Source organism: Apteryx rowi, unplaced genomic scaffold, assembly GCF_003343035.1.
Source record: "Apteryx rowi isolate R43461 unplaced genomic scaffold, aptRow1 scaffold_429, whole genome shotgun sequence".
In the NCBI taxonomy this organism is placed as follows: Eukaryota; Metazoa; Chordata; class Aves; order Apterygiformes; family Apterygidae; genus Apteryx; species Apteryx rowi.
In genome coordinates, this window is record NW_020450682.1 from 762,085 (window position 1) to 789,699 (window position 27,615).

General features: G+C 38.2%; 1 protein-coding gene across 1 annotated transcript; it reads left to right on the top strand.

The window, feature by feature from the left end:
* The first annotated feature begins 3,104 nt into the window (after positions 1-3,104).
* Positions 3,105-24,752, top strand: IFNGR1 (interferon gamma receptor 1). Its single transcript, XM_026076225.1, is given in 8 exon segments — positions 3,105-3,187; positions 3,189-3,226; positions 9,513-9,627; positions 9,891-10,063; positions 11,645-11,805; positions 12,647-12,824; positions 13,883-13,998; positions 20,099-24,752. Coding segments are annotated over 8 exon segments (1,344 nt in total). The 5' UTR covers positions 3,105-3,119; the 3' UTR covers positions 20,594-24,752.
* The last annotated feature ends 2,863 nt before the right edge of the window (positions 24,753-27,615 follow it).

Here is a 27,615-nt window from a genome sequence, read left to right on the forward strand (position 1 = left end):
GCGGGGGAAGGAGCAGCCCCCATGTCGTCCCCGTGCGACAGGGAAATGAGAGCCCAGTTTTGCTGAGCGTCGCTCACAACCGGTTAATAATCAAGGAGGGCTCGGGTGCGCGATGAGGCTTTTCTTTGGAAGTTGCATGCAATTAGTTCTGATAAAACAGCACTTTAATGCACTTTCAGATCTGTCTCTGCTGTCTCATTACTGTTAAAAGTGCTACTCCTTATTTTATGTCATGTATGGTAAATGGTTACAGCCCTTTACTGTAAAGAGCTGATACCAGCCATTCTCTCAGATGTTTGTGCACTTTGGCACGTGACCTAAGAGTAATATATGCACAGAACAGGACTAATCTACTGTGTTTTATATATGTATGTATCCATACAAGCAGAAGCTGGAGATTTTAAAGCAAAGATGGGGAGTGTAGGGCTGTATCCAAACAAGGCATCAGGATCATGGCCTTGACCAAAGCTGAGGGGGCAGCTTTCAGCCGAGTACTGCTTGGAAAGGGAGGTGGACTGCAAGCAAAGAACCTCTGATTTTGTCTCTGTTCAGGCAGGATTATTGGGGGGGGGGAGGAGGAAATATTCAATCTGGTTTCACTTAGAATTGGAGTGGCTAATAAGACCAGAGATTGGAGGCTAATAGCTCAGGTCAAAAGAGAACATGCAGCTGCCCTTAATTTTTAAAAGTATTGAGAGACATATACAGGGTAATGCATATTAAACTTTTTGTGAAAGGGCTTAAAACCAGGAAGCATATCCATGCATTAGCTTAAAGCAGCAGTATTCCACTAACCTTTACCCAAAAAACAAGATCTGTATACCTAAAATGCTGCTTGCAGTTGATCACAGAAATGTTGGTCATGTATGCAGGCTCATCAGATTCTGCATATCCGTAATACTGATTCATCAGGGCTTCATTGCATTTAGATCTGTGCCTTTCTGGAGTGCCTGAACTTGTTCCCCCCAGTGATGGGGCACACTCTGGCCTTATGAGACTTTTGAAGACCGTTTAGGTTTACCCCCCCCCCCCAGGCTAGGAGCAGAAAAAACGTTAATCTGTCCACTCATTTGTCACTGGTAGTTTAGATCTTCAGCATCCAGTTTGTTTAATTTTGTAACCAGTAAACCTTGCAGAGAAGTCCTTTTCTCACACTTCTAGCAATAAGTAGGATTGATATGTTAAGTACTAGCTTTGGGCATCTAGAACTGGCATCCTCTAAAGGCATGCTTTCATTGCTGATGAAATGCAAGACTTCTTATGTTGCAATAAGAAATTCTGAAGTTTAAAAAAAAAAAAAAATTTTTTGTGTGAGTGGGGCTCCTATAGAGGGAATGGGAGATAACTTGCCTGAACTAGGGGTATTTGGAAGAGATTTAAAAATATGTTTAATTTTAATTAGAAATTCTGAAGTTTAAAAAAAAAAAAAAAGTACCAGAAAATCACTTTTAGGGTAAAGTGAACCTGCAATAATCCAACCTTGTCCAGCACAACTATTACCTCCATCTAAAACTACAGTACAGTGGTGTGGGGTAGCTGATGTGTGTTGAGCTGCTTAGAAGCAAAAAGCTCATTTTTTTCTGTGCATGAGTGCAGCAAACCCTCGGGTGAAGGGCAGAATACACTCCTGAGTTACGTTTTGAAAACACAAGGAGAGTTTTCCTGATGGCTAGCGCTCAGGCTAGAAGCAGTCTCTATAACCATATCCTTCAGAGACTTCATTGTTTAAGCAAAACCTTAGATTTTTAGTGAACAAAAACATCATGGAAGAATTTCTAATAGACATTGTTGTGTATTAGCAGAATCAAAATCCTTGTTATATCTGTAATGAAAAACTAATAGAATGTTATTATTTCATTATTACATAGGTATAAGTAGGTATGCTGGCTTACAGTGGAAAGATTAGAGTAGAAGAAGGGGAATTCTGAAACATGTTTATGTTTTCCTTTGCAATAGAGTGATTATTTTCTTAAGTCTTATCAGAGCTTTCAGAGCTCTAGTGGTGTAATACATATCTCAAAGCTGAAAGGTAAGGAGGAAATGCACTTCTATCAGTGATCTTAGTCCTTTGTTATAGGACACAATTTTGCCTAGAGTAGTCAGACAACCTAACAGCTCTTTTCTGAGTGGTTGAACACCACCTCTGTTTCCTACAACTGGGTGCTTAACATGTAAACAAGCCCATGTCCGTATAGATATGCCAGTGATTTGTCAGTGGAGCTGGGCGTTTGTCAATGAAAATGTCCAGTCTGCATCTAGGTGTCCTGAAAGAGAGGTCCCAAGAGGTACTCAAGATTATGGTACTTTTTAGACTGTGATAGCAGTTCAGGTACTTCTTGCACATTGAAAGCCCGATTTCCAAGTATATGCGTGTACTTGCTTTTTGTGGTCACCAGTTGTGTGTGTTCTGTTGATATCTTAGTCTTTTTGGCTTGTTATTTTACAGTTCTGTTTATTGGCAGTCATAGCAGTTCTTCTGTACAACTACAAGCAAAAAAATAATGAGATGATAGAGTGCTGTTTAGTGATATTTCAGCTCTAGTGAAAGGGAAGAATAGTCACAAAACAGGTGAAACAGTATTTAACTCTTACTTTTACAGCAGTTGTGAAAAACTCCATCTTGTGCATGCTTTTTTCTTGAACTTATGCTTTTCTTTTTATAGTGATCCAAGACTGTCCTCTTAGTACAGCATAGTACCTTGCTGGGACATTTACCATAAACTACAACTAAAAAAAAAAAAAAAAAGCTCTGTGGATTAGTGTCAAAACTCTGAGCCCTGAGGAAGTAAAAAACCTGTTGTAAATAGTAGCAGTAAAAAAGTACTAGATGTTTTGTAAAGTGTATATTCATGGTTGTATATTCTATGAAATTACTTAATTTTATTTCACTCACTAAACATTTTTTAAATTAATAGCTTCTGACCCCTAGTCTTTGAACTCTTTATTCATTTGTAAAATTGAATGAGATTTCCCTTTTGAAGTTGATAAGATCTTTTGAGAACTTCTAGTAGAATTTTCTGCATAGACTTGCTGTTACATGCATTGATTTAAGCTTATTTTTAATAACTTTGTTCAGGAAGAACCACCAGAGTATAGAAAAGACATTACAAGAGTGGTCTATGTCTGGATTCCTTTCTGGGCGACAGAGGGGAGCTCGTGAAGGCAAGCGTGTGCAAACTTTTCCATATGCTACATGGCTGCTGCCACTCCGAGGAAGGCCAAGCAGGTAGCAGGAGCAAAATTCTCCTGGCACCTTGATGCTTGGTATTTGCCTGTCTCTCAGCCTCCTTGCTCAAGCCAACCTACAAGCTCTGTCCCCGCTTCAGCTGTCCGACAAGGGCAGGAGGTGGGCTGTGCACCTTTAGGGCCTGACCTGCCAGGAGGTGGGTAGTAAGAACGGATGTACAGGCTGTTTGCATCCTAATGGTGTTATGCTCTTTGAAGGGCAACATGGCAGTGGACAGAGCCCCCTCTCTGACAGCCATTTCCCATTTCTCTCCATAGCAGGTATTTGGTGCTTGTAGAGCCTCTGCTGGGCACTGTTGTTTGCCTGCCAAAGCTCTGTCGTGCAGTTCTGGGTAGTGCTGCTAGCTCTCTTCCAGCCCTCAGATTGCTGCGCTCTGCTTTAACACAGGCCAATTCTGTTTGCTTCAGAGCAGATCACAGTGAGGCTCTAAATGATCAAAAGGGGTTTGTTCTAGAAGGAAATTGTACAGTTTCCAATGAAAGGCTAACTCCTTTTGACATGCTGTTTTTCACCCTTAGCACAGACTTACTTCTCTCTGAATCCATTTTCTGGGGTGCAGGCTGCCTTTTGCCACCACCTGTTTTTTCTTCTGTGACAAGTCAGTGCATTGCAAAAGGGCCCCAGAGAAGCATTCTGAGGGTAGTGCAGATTTATCTGGGTTTTTTTTCCTCCTTGTCTTCCCCTTCAGTGGTGATGAAAGCTCAGGGGAATCCTATTTTTACATTTGTGAAGTCCCCAAAGCTGCTGCCCTTTCTGGATGCAGTTAAAGTAGCTGGAGATTAAATGTCTGCATGAGCTCAGGTGGAGCCCAGGTCTGACATAAGGAATGCACACTGCTTTCCCAGTCTGTAGCCCAGAAAGGACTGTTTTGTTAGCATTGTGTCTGGTTGCCTTTTAACTCTTCAGCCTAAATGACAAGATACCCATTTGGTATGAATCCAGAACAAAGTTTAAACTGATGTCTCCCTTGACATATTGAAGTGGCTTGAAACTGTTGTCCTACTAGATACCACTCTGGGATTATAGGGATTTGTTTGTTTTTCATGGAAACCCAAAAAAGGCTCTGGAACAGACTTTCAAAAGATGTATTTTTAATTATTTTCTCATAGTTTGTCCTTTTTAAGCTCTGACTTTCAATTTGTACTTTTAGTGCTTGAATTGTGTTCAATAGGCACATGAAACTTGAAGGAACTCTGGTCCATTAAGTCTTTGTTGCCTGAGATAACTGTATCAAAGAGTCTGCATTGTGAACTCACTAGACTAAACTGTTATTGTATGACACCTTCAGTTAAATTCCACTTCTGTGATTAGTGGTAGCAAATCTGTATTTATGCCTCTGTATTTATACTAATGCCTAATTGCCCCATTAGAATGGGAGGAGGATTTTATTTTATTTTTTTAAACTTTTCACAGGATACAAACATCAATTGGAAGGCTGCCTCATTTTTACCCCTGTGAAGTGTTCGTTGATTCTCTAGTTCATTGATTGAGTTTTTGCTGTTGAATAGCTCATTACTGAGGCACAGCAAATGGTTGGGACATCTATTTATATATTAAAAAAAATTAAGTCTGACAAGATATTTCTATACGTACTCTAAAGATAACTTGATTGAATATGTGGCTGCTCCAAACTTGTATTTCACAAATGTCTTCCATGTAGTATTTTTCAGAAACATACATATAGTGAACAAGATAATCTTCAGCCAGATACAGAAATCTTTCTCAATCTGCGTGTTTCTGAACTTGCTGAGATTTGTGAAAAAACTTGTGTACAATATGGCATTGTTGACAAAGGCAAGTGAATGTACAAAATGGGACTGGTTAGGTTTGTCATCTTGTATATACGAGCAAGTATCTTTTGTTTTGATCAATGTTTTTGAAACAGTACTATACCATATATTGTGTGCAACTACTGTATTAGTTCTGTGAGTTGTCTTCTGTCCTCGATCTTTAGAATGTGGTTGTGACAGTGCAGCTAGGTATGCTTGCTCCCTTTACTTTGAAAAACAAAACAAAAAAAACCCTTATTTCTTAATAGCCTGAAACCAAGCAGGAAATATTTGGAGTAAAACAAAAGTCTTTCAGTGTTATCTGCCTTTTAATCTCAAAGTATTTCCTCCTGCATGCGTTTCCTTCCTGTCCGCTATGTAACAGTCTGCTGAAGAGGCAAGTGTCTCCAGAACTTTAGTACTTTAATTAAACACACATTGAGAGGATATTTGATTTTTTTTTTTCCGCACCACAGTGCATGTCACATTTGCTCAGATCTTTGTCACCCCATTTGGGAGCATTAATTAAATAGTCTGGGCTGCTTGGATATGAGCAAATACTCGCATTTCTCTCAGTGAGCAGTGTATGTTGCTTTAAAATTGATCCTTGTGTGAGTTTGCTGAGATCAACTAAGCAATTGCATTCCCACTTCTGATCTTCTCTATTAAATGCTCAATTTCTAGTTCATTCTGTAATCTTGCTTATATTTGTTTTTACTCCTCCCTTTTTACTGCCTTTACTTTCCAACATTCCAGTTCTTTATCCTCAAAATCCAAGCATATTTAGTTTCCATAATCTTAAAAAARAAGAAAGAAAGAAAGAAAAAAGAAATCTGACTGATCTTTCCACCTACTTTCTCCCTTTATTCACTTGTTCTCTGGATATAGATACACTGTCTGAAGTAGTTCCATATTGCACATCCCTAGGGTAATTTCTCTGGCTCTATGCAAAACTGTTCTTCCTGAAGTCTCTGTTGTTTTTCTGTTAGCCAGTATTGCCATCTTACACAGCAGGGTGAATGGGGCTAACTGTGAGGATGGAATGACTGTATTTGAACTGGAGGCAAAACAACTTGTTGAATGTCCTATATCATGCATCATGACTTGGTTTGCTGATCAATTTTTCACACTTCTCCCATGTTTAGTTTCTCACTGTTTGATTTTGCTCCTTGAGTGTTGCTGTATTTGAGTTGATTAAATTTATTATAAATCAGGAGTTTTATGTTTAAAGATACCATTGTGTCACTAGCCACTATCATCTTTCCCTAGTTGTGCCTGCTGAACAATATAGCAGAACAGTGTAGCATGTTTAAAAAGTTAATGTTTCGTTATGGTTTAATAAAACTGTTCAAATAAACTGTTGTGGCATTTTAACTAGTAATACACAGAAGTAACATCTATGAACATTAAATGTTAGTGCTCTGAAAACCTGCTGTGTTCTCTGTGGTCTGTAGTCTTGATGCTGGAGTGGAATGAAGTTGGGAGAGGGGTATCGCAAGGCTCTGTCTCTGCACTGGCACAAGAGAGGGGACTGAATGGAGGAGAAATTCTTAGAAGGCAGATAGACAGCCTGTGTAAGAGGCTGTGAACTGGTCAGCTTAAGACTATTTATGTAAAAACAAGGTGGGGGAGATAACAAACTTGAAGAAAGGGACTAGACTTGTCTCCTCAAGGCATTAAAAGTAGACTTTCCATGGGTGATCACAAGCTGATCCATTTTCGGGGCTTATCTTGACACCCGGTGGTCTGATCTGTTGTAGTGCTGAGCGCTAAGTTCTGCATCTTAAGCTTCTGTGAATTACTAAATGACCTGAAAAATAGCTCCATGACTCAAATTGTTTAGGCAATTTTTGCGGGTAGATATGTCATCTTCCATGAAAGTAATTAGGAAAAGGAGATGAGCTTTCAGGCCTTCTTTGGCTCCAGAGTAGAACCAGCAAACCTCAAAGATAAATGCAAGCTGAGAGCACTTAATATTGAGTTTACTGCATATCCATTAGACCACCCGAGGGACAAGATGGTTGCTGCCTGTAGAGAATAAGGGAAGTGGTGGAAGAAGTAATGAGGTGGTGTCTCTTCGAAAAAGAAAGGCAGGTAATTTGGGGCCTGTGAAACATGGAGAGAGTTTAATGGGGTGAGAGGAGGTATGCTATAAAACTTGTATCACTACTGACTTTTAGTCCTGAGTAGAGTTATGAATTTTAGCTTCTCAACTCATGCTGAAAGGTGTCCTGTAGGCCTTTCTTGAGGATCAGGAGCGAGAGATCAGAGAGGGAGTAACTAGTTTGTGGGAGATACCATTTGATTAGCTTGGTCATTGAGAGCAAAGTTGTAAGTAGGGATGAAAAGGATGAGCTGACAATATGTGTGTATGGTTGTTCCTGTAAATGATCAAGGCCAACTTGCGGTGCCATTGTGGTATGGGATGTTGGCATGTCAGTGGTGACATCACTCGTGGCTGGAAGGTGGTTTATTTTATATAGTTTGTGAGGAAAGTCATCTTTTCATGAAGAAGGCTTGTTTTCCGCAAGAGTTCTTGTGTTTTTTAGTCTCAGTGTTTTAATGGAGTGAAGGAGCATATTAAAAAACATCTCCGGGTGGAAGAATGGGGGATTAGGTTGAATAGTTTTTCATGGATCTGTGGAGAAGCAATTTGGTAAAATCTCTTGGGTCCTAGCTGGGCACTCAGTATTTGTGTATACTTCTAAACATTATATTCCTCTGCCTTATATCTCCAAGTGTAAAATGGGAGGAATGATCATTTCTCTTGCAGAGGTGTTGGAAAAATACTTGCATAGATTTAAATGCATTTGCTAGCATAATTTCGTGATAAGTATCATAGAAGAGCTTAGATGGAATAGTAAATCTTACTTAAGAATCATGTTTGAATAGCATTTCATAACTAAGTCGTGAAACTGCCTAATGATCTAATTTAACAAAAATATTGAAGACTGTTCGTTCATTAAGTAACTCAGTCTATGTACAAAACAAAAATGTGGGTACAGGAGGAAGAATGAGGGAGGAGAAAGCAAAATGGTTTGTAGTTACTACCTGACTTTTAGTTGTGCATTCACAAAGGAGCCAAGCTAAACTTCTACTGGCAGTTCTAATATTCTCTGGGTTTTGATTTTTCCACTCTTTTGTTAAGTATAGTCTTATTTATATAATATAGTTTTATTTATATAATAGTACACTACAGTAAAATTTTGTAAGGCTTATTGCATCAAGTATTTACTTTTAAGGCACAGTGTAGCATTTGTGTGCTTTGACACCTCTTCTATCAACTTGACACCTTTTTTTTCTTGTGGTTGCAAATTTGATGATTGTGTTCCTTTTTTCCAATAACTGAAATACCACTTTTGTACATATTAGAAAATTACTAAACCACAGCACCATTTGCAGTGATGTATATTGCATGTATCAAATCTTCGTGGTTAATAGCATATCTGAGCCTCTATATATTACTCTTTGTCAGGTGTTATCTTTGTGGTCTTGTTCTCAAGACATGAAAATTGTTTACTTTCCCTCGTTAATGTATCACAGAGCAAGAAGTTGGAGCACTCACTTTGTGAACAAGAAGCAACCTAGAGCAGGTCAAATATGAGTTGTCCCCTTCTTTGCATGCTGTGACGCCCTTTAATACTTACAGTGCCGTGTAATTGTCCTTCCCCTGCAGCTGACCCTTCCCCCATCCCAGCTGGTGCTCAGCACAGACACGTTTCCTTTATGAGGAAACCATGAATGCTATTTTTTATTCCTGTATCATTTACTACCTCACCTCTGATGTTATTTACTAACTGTACTTCAAATGCTCTCCTGTATGTGAAACTACATAGTATTTTCGCTGTTCATGTTCTTCATGAACGTTAGTAGTTTATTATAACAGCCTTTTAAGGAATACCGCAGGAGACTTAAAAATGTCATTGCCAGAAATTCACGTTGAATCCAGGCTTTCCCCAGTAGGACTATTGACTTCTGGCAAGGCTGAGTCAGGAGACAGCAGGGCTTTTCTGGGGCATGGACCCTGGATTCTACAGCTTTGGTCCCCCTGCTTTGGTCCCCCTGCTTCTGATGAGGTTCTCAAAGAGCAAGATAGATCTGCAGGAGTTGGACTACTCTACTCTAACTTCAGTAAATTAATATTATCTGTCCTGCTAGTAGATCCGTATAATACCAACATAACCTTGTAATCATCACAGCTGACGAACCTCATATGGGCTGAGAGACTTGCTTTCCATACACATGGATTATCTGAGGTTCTGGGTTGCATATAGGAAGAAAACTATCTCTGCAAGAGAAAAGAATAGAAAATCAGCCTGCAAGGCTCTGTTGTGTTCATACTGGTAGCAAATTGAGTCCTCTTTGGGAGAAGTATTTGGGACTTTTATGTCTAATTTTTCTAGTCATTTCTAGCATGTTGCCTTCTCCGAATAATTCAAAAATATATTTGGCTTTTCTCATGCTTGACTAAGTCTGATTGTTCTGTTTCTTTCTAGTACCTTTGCCAACACAAATTGTAATAACATCCGAAAATTTCAAGACTGTCTTGCACTGGCATTACCCACATGTTTTTGAAACCCCTCATTTTGTGGTGGAAATCAAACCTTACAAGTAAGTTCTTATTCTTTCATTATTTCCTGTACCTCATATTTTCTGGAAGCATATAAAAGCAATCTGCAAAAAAAAAAACAAAAAAAAACCTGCAAAAGCAGTCTGTGATAAATGGTTTTATTTCGATTTGGTAAAGTCATGTAGTGATAAGTGAAGGTTGCCTAAGTGTAAATTAAGGAAAAATTTGTCAGATGTTTTGTCATAGGCAGTATACTGTACAATAAGTGGCAACTGTATTAACTGTTGTTTGATCTGTTTTACAGCTTAGGTTTTTATAAGACCATCTCAACTTGTGTGAACATCTCGGCTCACACTTGTGATGTCTCAGGGGAAATACAAGACCTCTTTTCCTCCCATTGGCTTCGAGTTAAAGCTGTTGTTGAGTCAGAACAGTCTGAGTATGTTGAGACAAGTGAGTTTATTTTGCAAAAGCATGGTAAGTTCCATCATACCCTAAATCTTGTAATTTTCTGCCAAAATTTAAAAAATGAATAGAATTATCTTTTTTTTTACTGCATTATTGTGTCCCAGTTGGGAATATCATAAGCTCAGGAGTCCAGGCTGAAATGAAGTATGATTGTTGTTCAGTAGGAATTTCTTAGTGCTGCCTCTGTAGGGACTTTWTGGCCCTCCCACTGCGGTATTTGAATATTTTTCAAAACTTTTAAAAGCAGGGAAGTGGTGCTAGTGATATACTCTATGCATCTTTCCCATATTCTTGCCTGCTGGCAAGAACAGTAGCAAACTGCTACTGGGAGCTCTGATCCCGTAGAAGTTGTATTCGAGTGGTCAGTGAAGTGATGTCTTGGCGCTACAGCCCCACTTACCAAGTGATGTCTTGACACTAACTGCACTTACTGACAGCTTTGGGTGTCTATGGATGTTACCTAGAAACTACAGAAATCCCCTGTGTCTGGTTAAGTAACAGTTATTCCTTCTTCATTTAAATGCTTTGGGCTACTTTAGTACAAATAGCACTTTTTAACATTAATACCATAAAAGTTGTATGTCCAGACTTCAAGCCAACCTTTCCAAAACTGTGGTGCAAGCCTCAGCAGTATGTGGGGAGCACAAAGTGAGAAGTTACACAAGAGTGGGGAAGGGCTAAGAGATTTCCTTAGTACTTGCTACATTCTCAAGCTATGACTTGCAGGCAGGATGTTGCCCATGAACTTGTCTCTGACCAAGCATAGCTTGGGTTGTACTTTAGAGAGAGCTGGATTTCTGCATTGCTGGAGTTGCAGGAATAGAGTGTCTCCTTGTTTGCCTCTACGATTGCCTCTTTCCTCCTTGCCCTTCCCTCACCCAGTACTCTCATGACTTGGAATCAATAGTCAGTTTCAACCATTTGCCAAAGGAACAGAAGCCGTGGAAATAATGCTAAGTTCCACAGTTTGCAGAAAATTAGCAGTGATGTATGGAAGAAAGACCCAAAGTAATGTTTCCATTGAACAAGAGACCCATGTGTTCAGTCAGATCATTAGACAGCAAAAATTCATAGGCCATTGCCACAGGAAATCAGGCTTCTAACTACCATTGCTCAAGACACTATTTGTTTAGATTTTCAAATAGCCTTTTTTTGGTACTGTATCGTTTTTAGTTGAGCATGGTTTATGGGTGGGATTTAGTCAGCAGTATTTTGTATTCTGTTCTCCTTTACCTATAAATGTGTAAATACTCTTTTTTTTCCAACTGTTGTCAGTAAGCTGAATTGTTATGGCCTTATATATGTAGGAAAGTTGGGGGKTTTTTTTCTTTTTTTAACAGTAAACTCTCTGTGGACTATCTCTGTTATTTCTGTTTTAGAAGCAGATTCATCCTTGTATCCATATGCCTTCATTACTTCTCAGTACTACAGCTGTACAATATTAACCGCATTAAAATAGACATGTAATTCTTTTCAAATCTCTAATGAATTTATGGAAGTTAAATATAAATAGCAAGTTTTATTAGATCTCTATATCTCAATACTATGTCAAAAGCTTTGGCCTAATAGAAAAGGTACAATGTGTTTCAGGAAAAATAGGACCACCTAATTTGCGTCTCTCAAGGCACAGTGGCAAAATCATCGTTGATATTTACCATCCTCCGTTTCCATCTGTGGAGCTTTATCCTTGGATCGGAGGAATTTATTCAGAGCTCACTTACTCAGTGACTTTTGGGGACAGTAAAAATCAGGTATGTTTCAAAATGAAAACTTCAAATTAAAATATTTGTGTTTTAAATACATAAACAGGGAGTCCACTCCTTTAGTTTTTCTGGTTGGTTTTTTTTTTTAATCTTCAATAACACATAAAGCTAACAGTTATCAGAAAAACAGCTGAATGTAACATAAGACTACTGATGCAAAGTGAAGCCCTAAAATGTCAAATGGGTCGTGGTGAGAGACATGACATGCAGGTCTAGATGTTAGTTGTTCAAATGCATGTCTAATAACAAAAATTAAAGATTATTATATGAGCTGTATGCAAAAGTTAGGGTTATTTGATTGCGTGCTGCTATTGCTGCACACATGCTAAAATAAAACACTGGTAACTTTGTGCCCCTTTTACTACTTTAGGTAGACCTTTTGTATCAGAAGACTAACTTTCAAGATACTGATACCACTTCATTTGTTTGGCAATCATGGAGGGTGAATTTGAGAAAACTCATAGCAGATATGTTTATTTATAGAGTTAACTTTTCATATGCATCCAGGTATAATTTTTATGGAATTAGGAATTGAATTTAGTGAATTAGGCTCTGTTGATAGTCTATATTTACATTCCTCTCTTGGATGCATCTGAAGATTTTAGCTATAAGCACCATGGTTTGATCAAATATAACTCCTTAAGGTAGCAAGTAAAACTGTTCTCTTTTGGAAATAGCTGATAGACAAAGTTCACAGCTTTAGCAAGGCACATAGATGTAGGACCACATATCGAATAGTGTTGTCATATTTTGGAAGTGTTGGAAGGTATTGTAATTTTTACCTTTTGTATTTAGTCAAATGATATAATACAGCTTTGCTTTTTTGTAGAATAAAGATGAGTTCCTTGCAGACGATTGTAATATGCATAAATGTAGCCTAAACATCCCAGTTCCTTCTGAAGGTTCCATTTATTGTGTTTCGGCGAAGGGAAGTTTATATAATGATCTGATGTTTGGCGCCCAGTCAGAAGAAAGCTGCATTCCTGTTCCTCTCAAGCAGACTTTGAGTAAGAGGATTCTAAAAATTTAGTAAGAATGTAACTGAAGAGCTGTCATACAGAGTCTGACCAGAGATCCATTTTAGCTAAGTATTCTGACTCTGATATAGCAGTGCGCTGACTTGACCCGTAGGAGAGTATCAGAAAAGAGAAAACACGGTCATTCTTTCCAAATGCACTCTCCCAGTTCTAAAGACTTCTAAAGATAATACATTATTTTCGAATGACCCTGATTTTTTTCTTTTTGGGGGGTGAAGGGGCAGGGGTGCTTTTCCTGCTTCATTGGTATTCTAGAATTTGTTTTGACTGTACATGATCATTGGTGTAATTAACAAATGACAGACGGATCATTCAGTGAGTTGCACAGTTTTCAGAAGCGCAACATCCCTCTTGTAACAAATTGCTTTTTTGCTGAATCGCATCTCCAAAGAAAATGAATGTAGGCCTTTATGAGTTTGAAGTAACAATAAACTCGTGGTAAAAAAAATTAAGGTATCATCTTGTTTTTCTTAAGAAAACAAAGGCAGCTAGTGACCCAACTTCGTATCTCTGAAAACCTCTTACAAACTTTTTAGTGTCACTTAATATGGACCGAAAGTTCAATAGAGAAAAGGGATAAAATTAGTAAAAGCAGTCATGTGTTCTTTCTTTATGCAGAGGAAGAGCAGTATGCTTGGGAGGATTAACTGTTCTATGTTTTGAAAGATTTCACAATTTTATTGGGTAGATTATGTGAAATAATTCTTATGTCAATTAATATACTATCACATGGAAAAAGTAAAAAACTTCATCCACACCCATCATCTCTAAGGAACAAGAGATTATTTATAAAATTCCTTTATCTCTATAAAAACAGTACTGCATTCATAACTTGAAAATTTTGTGTCATTATAATTTTTATATACTGTTTTATAAATTAAGTTCTTGAGTGAGAAAGGTGATAAACTGATACATTCACATATTGCAGCTAAGAGTTCTGAGCTATTTCAGTTTCTAAAGTTATTCTAAATGATACAGCAATGGTTTATTTTCCAAACTTCTTGACAAATTTTTCTCTAACTTCCTAGGCACACAAAATATTATAATTGTGGTTGGTGTTATCCTGGGCTTTGGTCTAGTTTTGACTATATGTTGTGGCTGCAAGAAACTAAGGAAGAAGAACATAAAGCTGCCTAAGTCTTTGGTAAGTTCAGACTTCTGTATCAGATTTTTACTCTCCAGCTAGGTAAGTTTTATAACTATAACAGCTTTATGTCTCTCTCATTTTTTACTATGATCTCATAGAAGTTTAGGATTTATACCAATCTAAGATTCTCACAGCCTCTGCAACCAGATGCTCTGTATTTTTTTTAGGACTAGACTTCAATCTCTTTAACTGAAGCAACATTACTTGGTCCATTTTGAAAACTTAGTTCCTAAAAACTGAATGTGTGTGCGCATAGATACGTTTATATTCATTCTAGTGATAGGGACACACATGAGATGCCTTCATTTTATGGTAATATTGTGATACTGCTAATCGTTTAATGTTATTACAGCAATGTGTGCAGTAAGAAAAAAGTAGTGGTGTAGAGAGAGGGAAGAAGAACTTGGGGAAATCTGTTCTCACACAGGGCAGTCGCAGGGAAGAGGGGTCAGCAGCTGCTCAACTTTGTCTGCAGGGAACTTTTAGTCTTCAAGAAGCAGAGTGGACAGTCTTTAAACAGCAGGGAATTCTCCTTGTTTCCACACAAGGCCAGAGCGGAGCATTTGACAAGTACCGTTATATTATACTTCTGGTGTCTTGTTAGTCACAACTGAACAATCAGCAGCAAGTTTCAAGAACTGTCGCATGAGGCAGTAGTAATTCTTAACTGGTAATCATATCAAGATTTATCTCCTTAGTAGATACAGGAAGCTTCATATGACTTCTAGAGAGAATAGGCAGTGATCTTCAATTCCATATCCTTCAACTTCAAGACCCTTAAAACAACTCCATTTTGGTGCAGGGGTAGCTCAACACCCAAGGTTCCTTCGGAGCCAGCTTTCTTTTGAAATAGGATATTAGGAGGTGAAATTGCTTTGACCAAATGGAGATATCCAAACCAGTGACACTATGTCCCTTTATAGTAAGCTGTAATGTAGTTAGTAGAGTTGATGGAGCACAGATGTAATTCATCTCATTCTACAATGAATATCTACATCTGATTAGGCAAAGCACCCGCCTGTTCCTCTCCATGGACTATGACAGAAGCCTTGGAACTAGCTCAGAGGTAGCCATCCATGCTATAGACTTAGAAAACCAGATGAGATAAATCCATCAGAGGGAATCTGCAACTAGACCCAGATTTCATACCCACATACCTGTAGGAAAAGTGAGACACTGGTGATTTCTTTCAGCTTCTTGTTCACATCAGTGTGCAACAATCTGAATACATAATGTTTTATTCTACGTATACACACAATTTTCGTGAAGACAATTCATTATAGCAAAAGATACCTTCTTCCAGCATGACTCTAAGCTATGCCCAGTAGATGCCTTGTTGTTCTGGCTTTGCAAAACTACTGTGATACCACATCCAAGGGATTAGGAAAAAGAACATCACACAAGTAGGATGGGTGCTACATAACTACTGTGAGCTTACTGATGTGTGCTCCAGGTTCACACTTTAGCTTGTCTTGGTGAAACTTGAGTGCCCATTCTCTCAATTTGCTGGGCTGTATGTTATCTTGTGCTTCCTAGGTGTTCCAGCATACCAGATTCTCCCCTGCTATATGAAGGTTTTGATTGAAGTCTATATAAACCAAGCAACTCTTAAGCAGTCTGGTTCACATTCCACTTCGTGCCTTGTTGTAAGGAATTGAATGGGACTTAAAATTGTTTGTAAAGGTCCTTACCTTCTGTCCATTTCCGTTGAAATCTCTGGTCTAAATTGTAAAGCTCACAAGGATAGTTTCAGTGCAGGTGATATGAATAATATGGGAATTATCTCAAGACATCTTAGAGCTGASAGCCTATCACTGCACTTTAAATCTGCACCAGACGTGTTTTTCCATACAGGTCACAACTATTGTGCTTTACCTGAGCTTGTCTGAAAATGAAGCATCTATAGAGTCTTCCTGTATGTTACTAGGCTAGGCAAGGTGTCCCACTTTAGAACAGCTGCCTTCCAAAGGTCTGCTTCCTAGCAGCTTTAAGTAGACACTAAAAGGCACTAAAAGATTAAATCATTTGAATGGCTTTCAGCAAGTTGAAATTCTTCATCATCAGGAAAAAAAATAGAGCAATCATCAAGCAGCTGCCTCACTGCTCATATAGTCAAAGAAAAGAAAAAAAAATCCATTGCCATTTAGATCTCAAAAACATTTACATTGTCTTCTGTAAGCTTTTTAGGACTCTGAGAAATAACACGTCAGTCATGTTCAGGTCTTACTTCCAAAATGTGACTGTCTTACAGTATCAACATTGAGTGGTTACTTTCATAAGAGAGAGTTTCTTAGTTTAAATGTGCAAAACACCCCTATTCATAGTAGGAGGAATCCTACCAGGGATATGAATCTAGTGAAATGGAGCACATTGTTTACAAGACTTCATCATGCTAGTTGTCTTCTCCTGGGTCATAGGTATCTGATGTTATCAGCAGTCCAGCTGTAATTAAAGAGCTATTCGTTATCTTTCAGTTATCTCACTAGAAGTATTTCAAGGTGTTTCTCCCACCCACACACCATCTTCAGTCATTCCAGTTTGTCCTGTGCGTGATAACCAGATTTTTGTGTTAAGGTTTATCTGTTTTAAAAGGAACCCTTCCTTAGTTTAGTAATAAGCCTTGGGCATCTCAGTCTCCTGAAACTTCACTCTCTTTCTCTCAGCTCCTCTTATCTTTAAGTGATGGTAAATGTTTCAGTGGGTAGAAAATGCACCCAAATACACTCTTTGCCATAAAGACAAAAGCCTCTTTGAAAAGCAGCAAATTTCATTTTTTAGCTCATGCTTAAATCAACATTTCTGCTATCTGCTGATGCTTTTTTCCAAGCCTGGCAGGGATGACAAGGCTGCATTCTCTTGGTGTATGTGCAGAGTACTTACAAATACTGATGAAACATTCAAGAATTTTCTCTGTGACTCTGGCTTTTTGGTGGTTATGCTTTTGCAACATATGTTTTTAATTTGGAGAAACTGATTCTCCAATTCGTGTAACTGATTGTCCCTGTAAATTTTATTGACTGATATCTGCCACAAATAATTATCATCTGACAAGAGGTAAGTTGCTTCGTTAGCTTTTGTGAAGTACTTTTTCCCGTGTTGACACTTATAGGGCAGCAAAAGGGCCTTCTATTTATACATTTACCCAGCATTAATTTGTTGTGAAAACATGCAAAGACCATGTAGATTTTGTCAAAGCCCTAAGGAGATTTGAAATGGGCTTCTCAAACTCTCCTCCAGAGAACATGCTTCTGAAAATTACTAATGAACTAGGTGGACAAGCCCTCAGAAAATAAAGTTAAGACAGAAACTGTTAAATACCTTGACTGTTACTGATTCTTTTTTGGATGTGTCATTTATATGTATCCTGGAGCCTGGCTTCCACCTGTGTAACACTCTAGTCTATTAAGATGGTGAAAGACCTGAAACCTGAGGTGTTCTTTTTGGAGACATTAAAATATCTGAGCACATGCATCATGCCAGGAAATACTGCTGAAATGCAGTTTAAGCTCCTGTTGGCTCTCAGTTTACCAATGCTGTATTATGTACACAAAAGAAAAATATTAACTTATCTGCAGTAAATATTTTTCTTCAAATAGTAACCCATATCTTAATTATACTTTTTACTGGAGATGCTTTGAATGGCATTCAGATTAATGCAGTGGGATCTGTTGATTCTTCTCTTTGAAACTAGAAGTGACTGTGTGAATTGCTAAATTATCTCGTATAAATCATGAGTCAGCGACTCTTAAAGAACCTTTGGTACCAGGAAACCCATGAGGGTTTTGTTTTTTTTTTTTTTCCAATGGTTTCCTTGTTTCATGAATGGAAATAGAGTGTCTGCTCCATGTTGCTTAAGGCAAAAACTACTGGTTTTATTTTTGAGAACAAAAGTCTTGGATGTATTTGTATAGAGAGTACGTACTTTATCCTCAGGATTTCTCTCTCTAAGCGTTGCCAGCAAGCAGTGTGAAATGCAGAAACTGTGTAGAGTATAAGGCATTTTCCTAACACATTTTAGGAATATGACTTTAGGGCCCGTGCAAATCTTTAAAGGACAGAAAGAACTTAGGGACTCCCTTTGTTTGGTTTGATTTCTTTTGTTTGTTTTTACTGTAGTATAGCAGGTACAGGTGGGGTGGGGAGGAAGGTTCATACTGTTGTAAATGCAGCTTTTAGCCATATTTTGTATAGCATTCAATTTTAATTCGTGTTCTTCAAGTATTCCAACTTAAATAGGGAATTATCTTCTCATGTCACTTACTGTGTGACTATTGGAGTAAGATTTTTACTACTCCAAAAAGCTGCAGATTCTGATCCCTTAAAGATCAGTGTAGGTATGACATAAATATCCAATATTTTTCCATATATCTGTATAAGTAGATTTTCAAGAGGTGCAACATCAATCCTAGTAACTGTTCATAAGCTTTTAAGTATCTGCACCTTCTTGATTACACTCTGTTTTCTGCAGCTACCTTTTAAGCATCAGATTCTTAAGTATGGGTAGTTCCCAAACATGCTCATGCAAAATTACTCTGAATATTCTTTATCTAGTATACTGACTATTCCCATATAACAGCCATCATTCTCTCTGGATATTCATTTTCTAAAGGCCAGTTACGTTGTAGTGTGGCATATTCTCGGTGTCAGGAGCCACCTTAATGCCATTTTTACTAGTTTCCAGTGATACTCTGACTTCCAAAGAGATCATCTCACCCTAGTTCTGCTAACACAGCTGTTTGTAAAACTCAGATTACAAGTAATTCATTTCCATGAAATGTTTGTTTTGGTGGGTTTTTTAACTGGAATAGTCTCATTGATCCAGCATAGATCACAGATACCAGGGCAATTGAAGGGGAAGGTACAGGAGTGAAGTGAGAGATGAAGGAATGGCATCAGTTCTGCTAAAGCCAGCATGCTGTGAAGGTATGAATGTAGAGATATGGCCTCAAAGCCTTTTGATCAAGGAAGATATTTGTTAAGCACAGTTAGATTTAATGGTCTGATTTTTGATGGTTGTATCAGTTCTTATACAAGTACAGAATGGGAGATTCTTTTTGCCTATTTGGAGCTTTTCTTAAACTACATTATTTTTTTCCCCCACCCCTTTTCCTCCATAGCTACATCCCTCCCTTTCAGATTTTACTCAACCAATATTTTCAGTCAAAATATCTCACAAAGCATCTCAAAAAACAATGATTGTGTACATCTCAGTAAGAATTTAGCTCATTCTTAGTAGCTCATACTTCATGATACATATGTGTAGTGAATTACAGAATTTGAAAAAGAACTCTTGACTTGAATAACCCTTTTTCCCTAAGGTTTGTGCTAGCTTTAGGGAACAGCTTTACACAGCTGAAAACTTACCCTAGTTTGTTTTTCATATGTATTCTTGAAAATATCTTAAAAACAAAACAAAATAAAAACAAAAAACACCAAATCAATCTAAATCTGAAGAAACTAAACAGCCTGAAAGTGTGTTCATTTAAAACAAGCTGAAGCCTGGCCATTGAAGGACTTGATGTGTGCTCCCACCAGTGGAGTTTTCAAAGGGAAACATCAAAGTTTGTTGCAGCACTGACGGAGTGCTTAATGATATTGGAGAAATGACCAGGAAGACTTCAGCATAAATGTGACTAGCAGGATTGTTTAAAGGTTCTCATATAGTTTTAAAGATCCATCTTGGAAGATCTCTCCTAGTTGAGACAGTGCTGGAAAATTATACTCGTTACAAGTTATGGTCATGTGTATGTATGGGCTTGAAAGGCTGCCAAAACTGGTTCAAGAAGAAGAGTACTATTGCTTTTTTTTCCTCTGCTGCTCTCCTTGCCACTGTGAACTTCAATGACTTAAAATAAAACAGGTGAAAGTTGCACCTATGAAATGGAGCTGGTCCTTGCAATGTACTTGCACACTGAAAGCATTTTTGTGAACTTGCCAGAGTCTCATTTTGCTAATTGCTGCTGGAAATTATTGTAATAAAATTAAATTTATATTACAAACATTTTTTTACCTCTGAATTTTGACAGAAGCTAAAGCCAATAAATTAATAACTTACGCAAAAGTAAAAGGTTTTTTTTTTTTTTTTTTTCCATTTCAGGTCAGTGTGATAAGAAACCTAAACACAGACAACTTTCTAGAACCAAAATTAGAGACAAAATACAACTCTGTGATAAGCCTTATGCCAGATGAGCCAGCATTGCCAGCAAATGATGAAGTGAACCCACTGAAGGTAGAGCAAAAAGAAGGTGGTGTTAATCCTGAGAATTCCAGTGAAGGAGCATCTTCTATTCTTCTGCCAGAGGTACCAAGCAACACAGGAGAGGCTTCTGTGCAGGAAAGCACAGAGGAGGTATCCTCTGATGTTGAACAAAATCATAAAGTGAAAGAGAGTTATTTCATTTCTGACAATAATCAGACAGAGATATGCAGTAACTCTTCAGATCCAGAGGTTTCTACCACAGAAGTACAACAAACAGTCAATCCAAGCAGCTGTCTCAAGTTTTCAGGCTATGACAAGCCTCACGTGCCATTAGATATGTTGATAGATGTTGGTGAAGAACGGCCTGTGATTGCATACAGACCCACTGACTAACCAGGGTAGCTGCAAATTTAACCAGAACTCATGAAGAACAGCATTACTGAAGATTATGGAGAGTATTGGTCATATTATCAACATCAAAAAGTTTTAAAATATCCTGATCCAGACAGAATCACCAGTGTCTAATTTATTACAATGGGATCCTGAAATGCAACTAAGAGTAGTACCTGAGAACAACATAAAAAGTGAGGAAAAGTTTCATAATAACCTGTCACTTTCAGAAGTGTTTGTGTATATGGCATAGAGTACTATTTGAAACAGGAATTAGTAAGTTAATTTTTTAATAGTACTCTATGGAGAACAGGTATTTCATGAAGGAATATAAAGCAGTTGCTCTATCATTGTTCCATTCTGTCTCAAATCCTTTTCAAAATTAATTCCGTGAACTGAATACTTAAGAAGTCATTCACTAGTTTATGATAGAGATGTGCAAGAAATGTTTGAGAGTTTTTGCCTTTATTGAAGGTGTTCTGTTGTTTCTCTTTGTTTTCTCTTAAATGCTTAAAGAATATTTTTGTATTAAAAGAAATCCTACTGTTTCTTTTAAGAGTATACCTATAGCTTTTTCATGCACCACGCAGGACCTGAGGAATTTGATTCCATGGCCAAGAACCAGCTATTTGTTCTGTTCTGTTCTGCAACTAGAAGTGTGCACTTTCTACATTTCAGTTAGTAAACATTAGACTTTTCCCTTCAAAACACAAGTCCTGTGACTCTAAAAAAAAGGCTATTCTAAAAAATTGTTTTATCTGTGTATAGCTGCATCGATTTGGGTTGCCTAGATATGTTCTGTAACTGAGTCACGTTCTGAAAAACTCCTGTATTAGCAGGCTGACTGATCCTCATTGAAGGAAGTTTGTTTAACGTCCAGCTACACAAATTCTTTAGAAATGTTTACAGTAGGTTTTAATGAAGCTTACTTCAGGGGAAAAGGGTATTTTTTTTACAAACACAAGGTGGTGTGTCTGCACACTTTTTTTATAAAATGTCTTTGTTTTAAAAGATTTTTTTGTAGATGTATCATAAATGTTTGAAAAGCTCATAAATCTTGCATATTACAGCAAATGGTTTTGAAGGAAAACAAGTATTGTAGTACTTTTGTCCTTACATTTCTCACTGATTTGAATATTCATAAGATAWAGTTAGTTTCTAGAGGAGCCACTGGACTGCTTCCTTTCCTGCAAATATCAGACATTAACCACAGTGGTATATGCACAATTCCCAAAGGGTTTAAGAGAATAGCTGTCTTTCCCTTCTCTACTCACAGGAATATAGTAGTTCTGCTAGTAGTATTTTGATAATTTGAGGAAAAGATTAATCAAGTAGGCAAATGTTGCAGTTATGTTATAACAGAAAGCTGAGTTAGAAATATTTCAGTATGTTTTAATGACTTTGATGTATTTCTGCATTAGATTTAAGTCTAGTGGGACCATCTGATTTTTTCAATGTCATTCTGGATTGAGTTCCTAGCAACTGGTGCAGGTGACTCATTGCTCAGGATCTAATAGTGTGTGTGTATCTCCACAGCAGAAGGGCAGGAAGTAAGTCTCTCTTTTAAGAAGGCTTTGAAAATCAAAATTAACTTGGAGTTGAATTTCAACTTAACTGACTTCGGTTAATAATATGGATCACCACTGAAGCGTGCTCTTAGCCATCTGTGCTGCTAAGGAGATGGGCAGCTGTGTTTTGTACAGAGTTGGAAGCTGTTGTCCTTTCTTTCAGGTTTTGTAGATTTGTTGATAAATATGAACTGCAATAAAAACCTTGGAAACTTATAAATGTCAGATAAGTGCTAAAGTTAGGCTTGGCTTAACAGGGAGAATTAGAGTACTAGAAACTGCGGGGGGGTTGTTTGTTTTCTTGAAAAAGTTTCTAATCAGACATTAATTTGCTGAGTAACTATTTTCTTTGCTACTCCTAAGAGTATTTCATCTTCTGGTGATTGGCAGCTTATTTTCTTTTTGTCAGTTGCATCCAAAAAATGTTGCTGTTCCTGAAGAATGTCAGGGATTAGCCATAGTAATCATTCCATTTGGTTTGTCTGTCTCAAAAMTGTTCTGTCATAATTAGGTAAGTTCTTAGAAATGTTAGAGTTATAGTGATACTAATGCATTTTGAAATTCTAATATCTGGCACTGTTCTCTGTGCAAATTATTTAATAAGACGCACCCTATTAGACTTGTGTGAATAGATGAGCTCACAAAGTGATTTCTGTTCTGGATAGTTTTCTTCTGTTGATTTTTGGTGCTTTCTGGAAAAGAAGCGATACCCATGGCCTGTGTGAGGGTGGATAGGTTTTAAAACCAAGTGACCTTCTCAGATTCCCTTTTTTTTTCCTTTTTTTTTCCCCTCTCCCCCCTCCCCAGTACTACATTGTACATTGTTCTGTTCTGGATCTTTCAAGGAGTCCTGTGAGTGGAAGGGACCAGCCAGGTGCTAGGATATAGTTAAGGGTAGGTATAGTTAAGATTGATCAGAAGTAACACAGAAATAAATATGGGAAGAATTTGGCATGGTGGGTAGTTTTGTGTAGTGGAAAGGCACCGTTACTCTTTAACCTGAAACTCCAGCACAGGAGCTTAGGTATTTCATACTAAACAACATATATACATATGTAACTAACCTCTTCTTGAAGCTATCACAAGAATAACTTTTAATAACTGAAAATTTCTACACTGTAGTTACAAAAGCCACTGAAGCATCACTTTCAGTACAGGTGTGTCATCTAAGTGCTGTGTACTTAACCTTGGAAGTCAGTGGGATGGGAACAGTTTGAGCCAACCAAGGTGTACATCTAGATGTTTCAATTGCTCAGACAGCTTTCAGGTTTTATGATTGTGAATTGGAGAAGTTTGCAGGGAGCATAAAACACCAGGTTATTTTATTTGTTAGCTGTGACTAACTGAAAATGTGAGGTCTCAGTGAGACAAAAATACATCCCCTGGGTTAAAGTAAGCTTCATCTCCCACAGTCTTGTCTCCAGCAGTTCTCAGTAGTGGTATTTAGAGCCTAGGAACAAGGTAAGCGCACAATGGTTTTTCTGCCAGCATACAATCCAGCGTCCAGCAACCTGCAGTGTGGGGACTTCCTGAGATGGGAAACATGGAAATGCCTTACCAGCTACAGCTAACAACTTTTCTAAGAATTTCTTTAATTGTCCTTTTTGTGTGGACTTCGCAATTTTTTATCAACTCCGCAATTAACAATAAAGTATTGTGGTAACATTCTGTGTTGGCAAGAAGCATCAAATGCTATGTTTTTATGCTTTTTCATATAAATATAGTTTAAAAAAAATGCATGCTTCAAATCTGCCGACATCTGTGAAAACAAGACATCTTATAGTGGTCCAGTTGCTTAGAACAGAAGTGTATGTTTGTATATAGTCCCTCACTGGTTAAGATTCCACTGTTTTTCTCAGGTAAAGCTAGAAGTAACTGGTTGCTCTGAAGTAGTGCCACGTAAACGGTTTAATACTAGTAAATACTTAATTCATATTAATAGGTTCAGTGTGTCTCAAAAAAAGGGAAAAAAAGCACCTTTCATCTTACAAAATAAGTATTCTATATTAAAGCCAAAATACAGAGGTTTTCTATAGTGACCTGCATAGGTATCTTTAGTATGATTTTTAAAAACTCAATCTTTTAAGTATGAAACCCTTATTTATTAACACACTTTTCATATTCTCTAAATTAACGTAATCACTGGGCTAGATGGAACCTTCAGAGGTCTGGTTCGTTTTTCTCCCCAGACCCACATCATTCCTCCAACATGTCTGTCTAATGACTCCACAACGCCACCAGGCAATCTATTCTAGCAGTGCGTTGCCCTTAAAGTATTTTTCCAATGTCTAACCCAAGTCGTCTTGGCTCTGGTAAGCTCAGCATTCTATCCAAAATGGACCTGCTGAGCATACTTTGGTTCTTGTCTCAAGTTTATAGCTAAACTGCCTGTAAATACTGTAAATTTTAAATGCTTTTATATTGAATTAAAAAAACCTCAAAGGCAAATGTGTGCCCTCTTTTTTGCTGCTGTTAGCTATTATACTGAAGAATAAATCTGCATTTTGAAGCTTGCTCAGTTGTTCACTTGGTTATGTATTTTATGTATGCTTGAGCTTTACTAAAAATAAATAGAAAATGCTGTTTGTGATATATACATGTGAAATTACATATAGCCAGTTGCTGTGCTTTACTTACCAGATGTATTAGCACGTAGAAGAATGAGTTTTAAAGTAAGGCTCTTTCTCATTTGTTGTTGAGAGATCCTCTGGGTGAAATACGACTCATTATAGTCAGTGGTAAAAACTCCTGTTGACCTTGAGGGTGTGATTGCATCCCTTTGTTTTGGAAGAGGTGTCTCTCCCTTACAGATGTGAGGTTGTACCTCTGCTGTACTCCAGCAGATGATCGTGCAGAGGGATGAGGGCTCACACACTGATTCTGGCTAGGTCATCGGCTTTGCAACCTCTTTGCTGAGTAATTACCTTCACACTACTGATGCAGCAGGGAATAATTTGAGTGCAGTTCTAACACCTGAGCCTGGGGACTGTCCTTACATTCCATTGAAAAATTACTGGATTTATAAAATGCATTAATTACTGTATTTAAACTTATTACACATTTCAGAAATTTTAGTAATGGGTTAGAATTTTTTTATTAACCCATTATGAATTACTTGTTTACAGTCAAAATTGTTCTCTCTCCTGAGGATTTTTTTTTAAATTCCATTTGTACACAGCTCTCACCCATGTTTTCTGACTGACTCGTGCAATTGGACAATGAACTGACCAGGTAGCTGATTGGGCTGAAAAAGTATTTTTTTCATTTATTTTGTGGCAAAGAAGGTTTTTTTTTTTTTCTACTGTCCAGCCACAGCTTATATATATATAAATATATTAGATACAGCAAACCATGAGCCAGCAACCCACATGGTCCTGACAGCCAGCTCAACATATCTTCTTCTGCAAAATTAATCCTGCAGTTGTCAAATATTTGCAATATGTATGGAGTAGAACAGTAAGCGGCAATGTAAATTGTAACCCAGCCTTTTCCTGCACTGACATCTCTTGAGCAGATTCTGTAAGGTTCCTCAGAGGAACCCTATCCCTTCATCTTTCCACAAAAAACAAATGTGTAGAATCCTTTTAGAATGAAAATACAGAGTGAGAGAAAAGAAAATCTGATAAAGCATATTCTCTTCCTGGAGATGTTTTTGTTGTATTTTTGTTTGTTTTGCAAGTATATGGCAGCTCATTTAGTTATGGGAGGGGTGGAGGGCATGTAAAGTCTCCTTCCAAAACTTAGGGACTCTACCTAGTGTGGTTGTTTCCTTTCTGCTGCTGGATTTGATAGAGTTGAGGCTTGTGTCAACAGCAGCTGTATTTGTGACCTGTAGCAAACAAGAGTAAATGCAAGGTACTTTCACAAGTAAGGATGGGTTACCCTGAATGGCTGCAGGGAGATGCCAGCACCGGGAGAGAGGGAAAGAGGCAGAAAGCACCTCTACTGCTGCTTGCAGGGAGCAAGCTAGCTCCACGGGATGACCTGAGCCCCAGGCAATAGATCTGCAGAGCAGCGGCCCCCCACACACACGCCACGTGCATTCACCTCTGGCATCGGTCCATATCCCCCCTGCTTGTCCTTACCCAAGGTCTAGGTTACGWTTCTTTCCTCTGTTCACTGTCTTAGGAAGACTGGAGAAACCTGGCCTTTTATCAGGCACTAGTATAGTACCTTCTCCCTCCGATGTCTATTTGAATCCAAGTTGGAACAACCTGGGTGATTAATTACTGAGAATGACTTTCACTTTATCAACTGTGCAGCAAAATTAGCAGCTTTATTTGGGATTTGCCAAATTTTATTTCCCATAAGAAAATATGGAACAAAGATTTTTGGCAGATAAGTAAGTCTTACAGGGTAATCTACATGTTTCTGGTTAAATGGTCACAGTGCAGTCAAATGCAAACTCTGAGAACTGTGAAAAAGTTATGCTGAGAGTGGAAGATGTTCTGAAAAGCTGATTTGGCTGGTTCCTGAGCAATGCTAGAAGACTGCATCAACATAATATCTACATGACATGATTTAAAAAAAAAGTAAAATTACAATATATTTAAAAAATTCAATAGTAATTTGAAGACAGCGGTGGTAAAATTAATACTAGCACATAGAGTTTAGTTCTAGAGTTTGTGTTCCTCAGAGGACATGGAAATTAGTGAGAATTTGAAAGGCAATTGCAAAACTGATCCACAGACTGGAAAGTGTGATGCTTACAAACATGACTGAAAGGTTGCTGGATTTTTATGTGTACACGACAAAGAAAGCAGGGTGGGAGGAGGGAAAGAGACTTTCKATGAGGATGTATCAAGACCTACTGACTAGAAGTTGAATTTAAGTGCACTCAGACTTCAAAATTAAGCCACTTCCTCATTGGGAGAAGTTACTAATTAGAACAGTTTACGAGGGAGCCAGTAAACTGCAGGTACTTTCTGAAAGCTGGCTTTCCGTCCAGCTGTGAGAGTGGTGATGGGAGTGCATAGTCAGCATCACATACTGTTCCTCAGCCTTCTTGCTGTTTTGGGGCAGAAAGGACTAGCTGCTGCCTGCGCTAACCTGCAACGCAGCCTCTGCCCAAGAGGGTAGGTTTAGCCAAAGCATCAAGTCCTTCTACCAGGGACACAGCTCATCCACATAGCTGCCTGCTTAGCATCCTCCCTCCACAGCTGGCTTGGCTAGGAAATCCCGATCTTTCCCTGTGTTATAGCTGAAGCAGCCAACAGAAGCATTTGCTCCTTTAGCCCAAGCCTTATTTACAGATGCAGAAGCAGACGTCCCAGTTCCTTCCGTCTCTTCTCACAGAAGACGTCTCCAGCCCTCTTGTCAGTCTCATTTCGTGTGGTGTGTGGTGAGTCAGACCAGCGTGGTCTGTGGTCTGGACATGGCTACGGTGATCAGTAACACCTCGTCCCACAAACAGCCTACAGATAATGAGTCCGTGGGTCACATCCTACCCACGCTGGC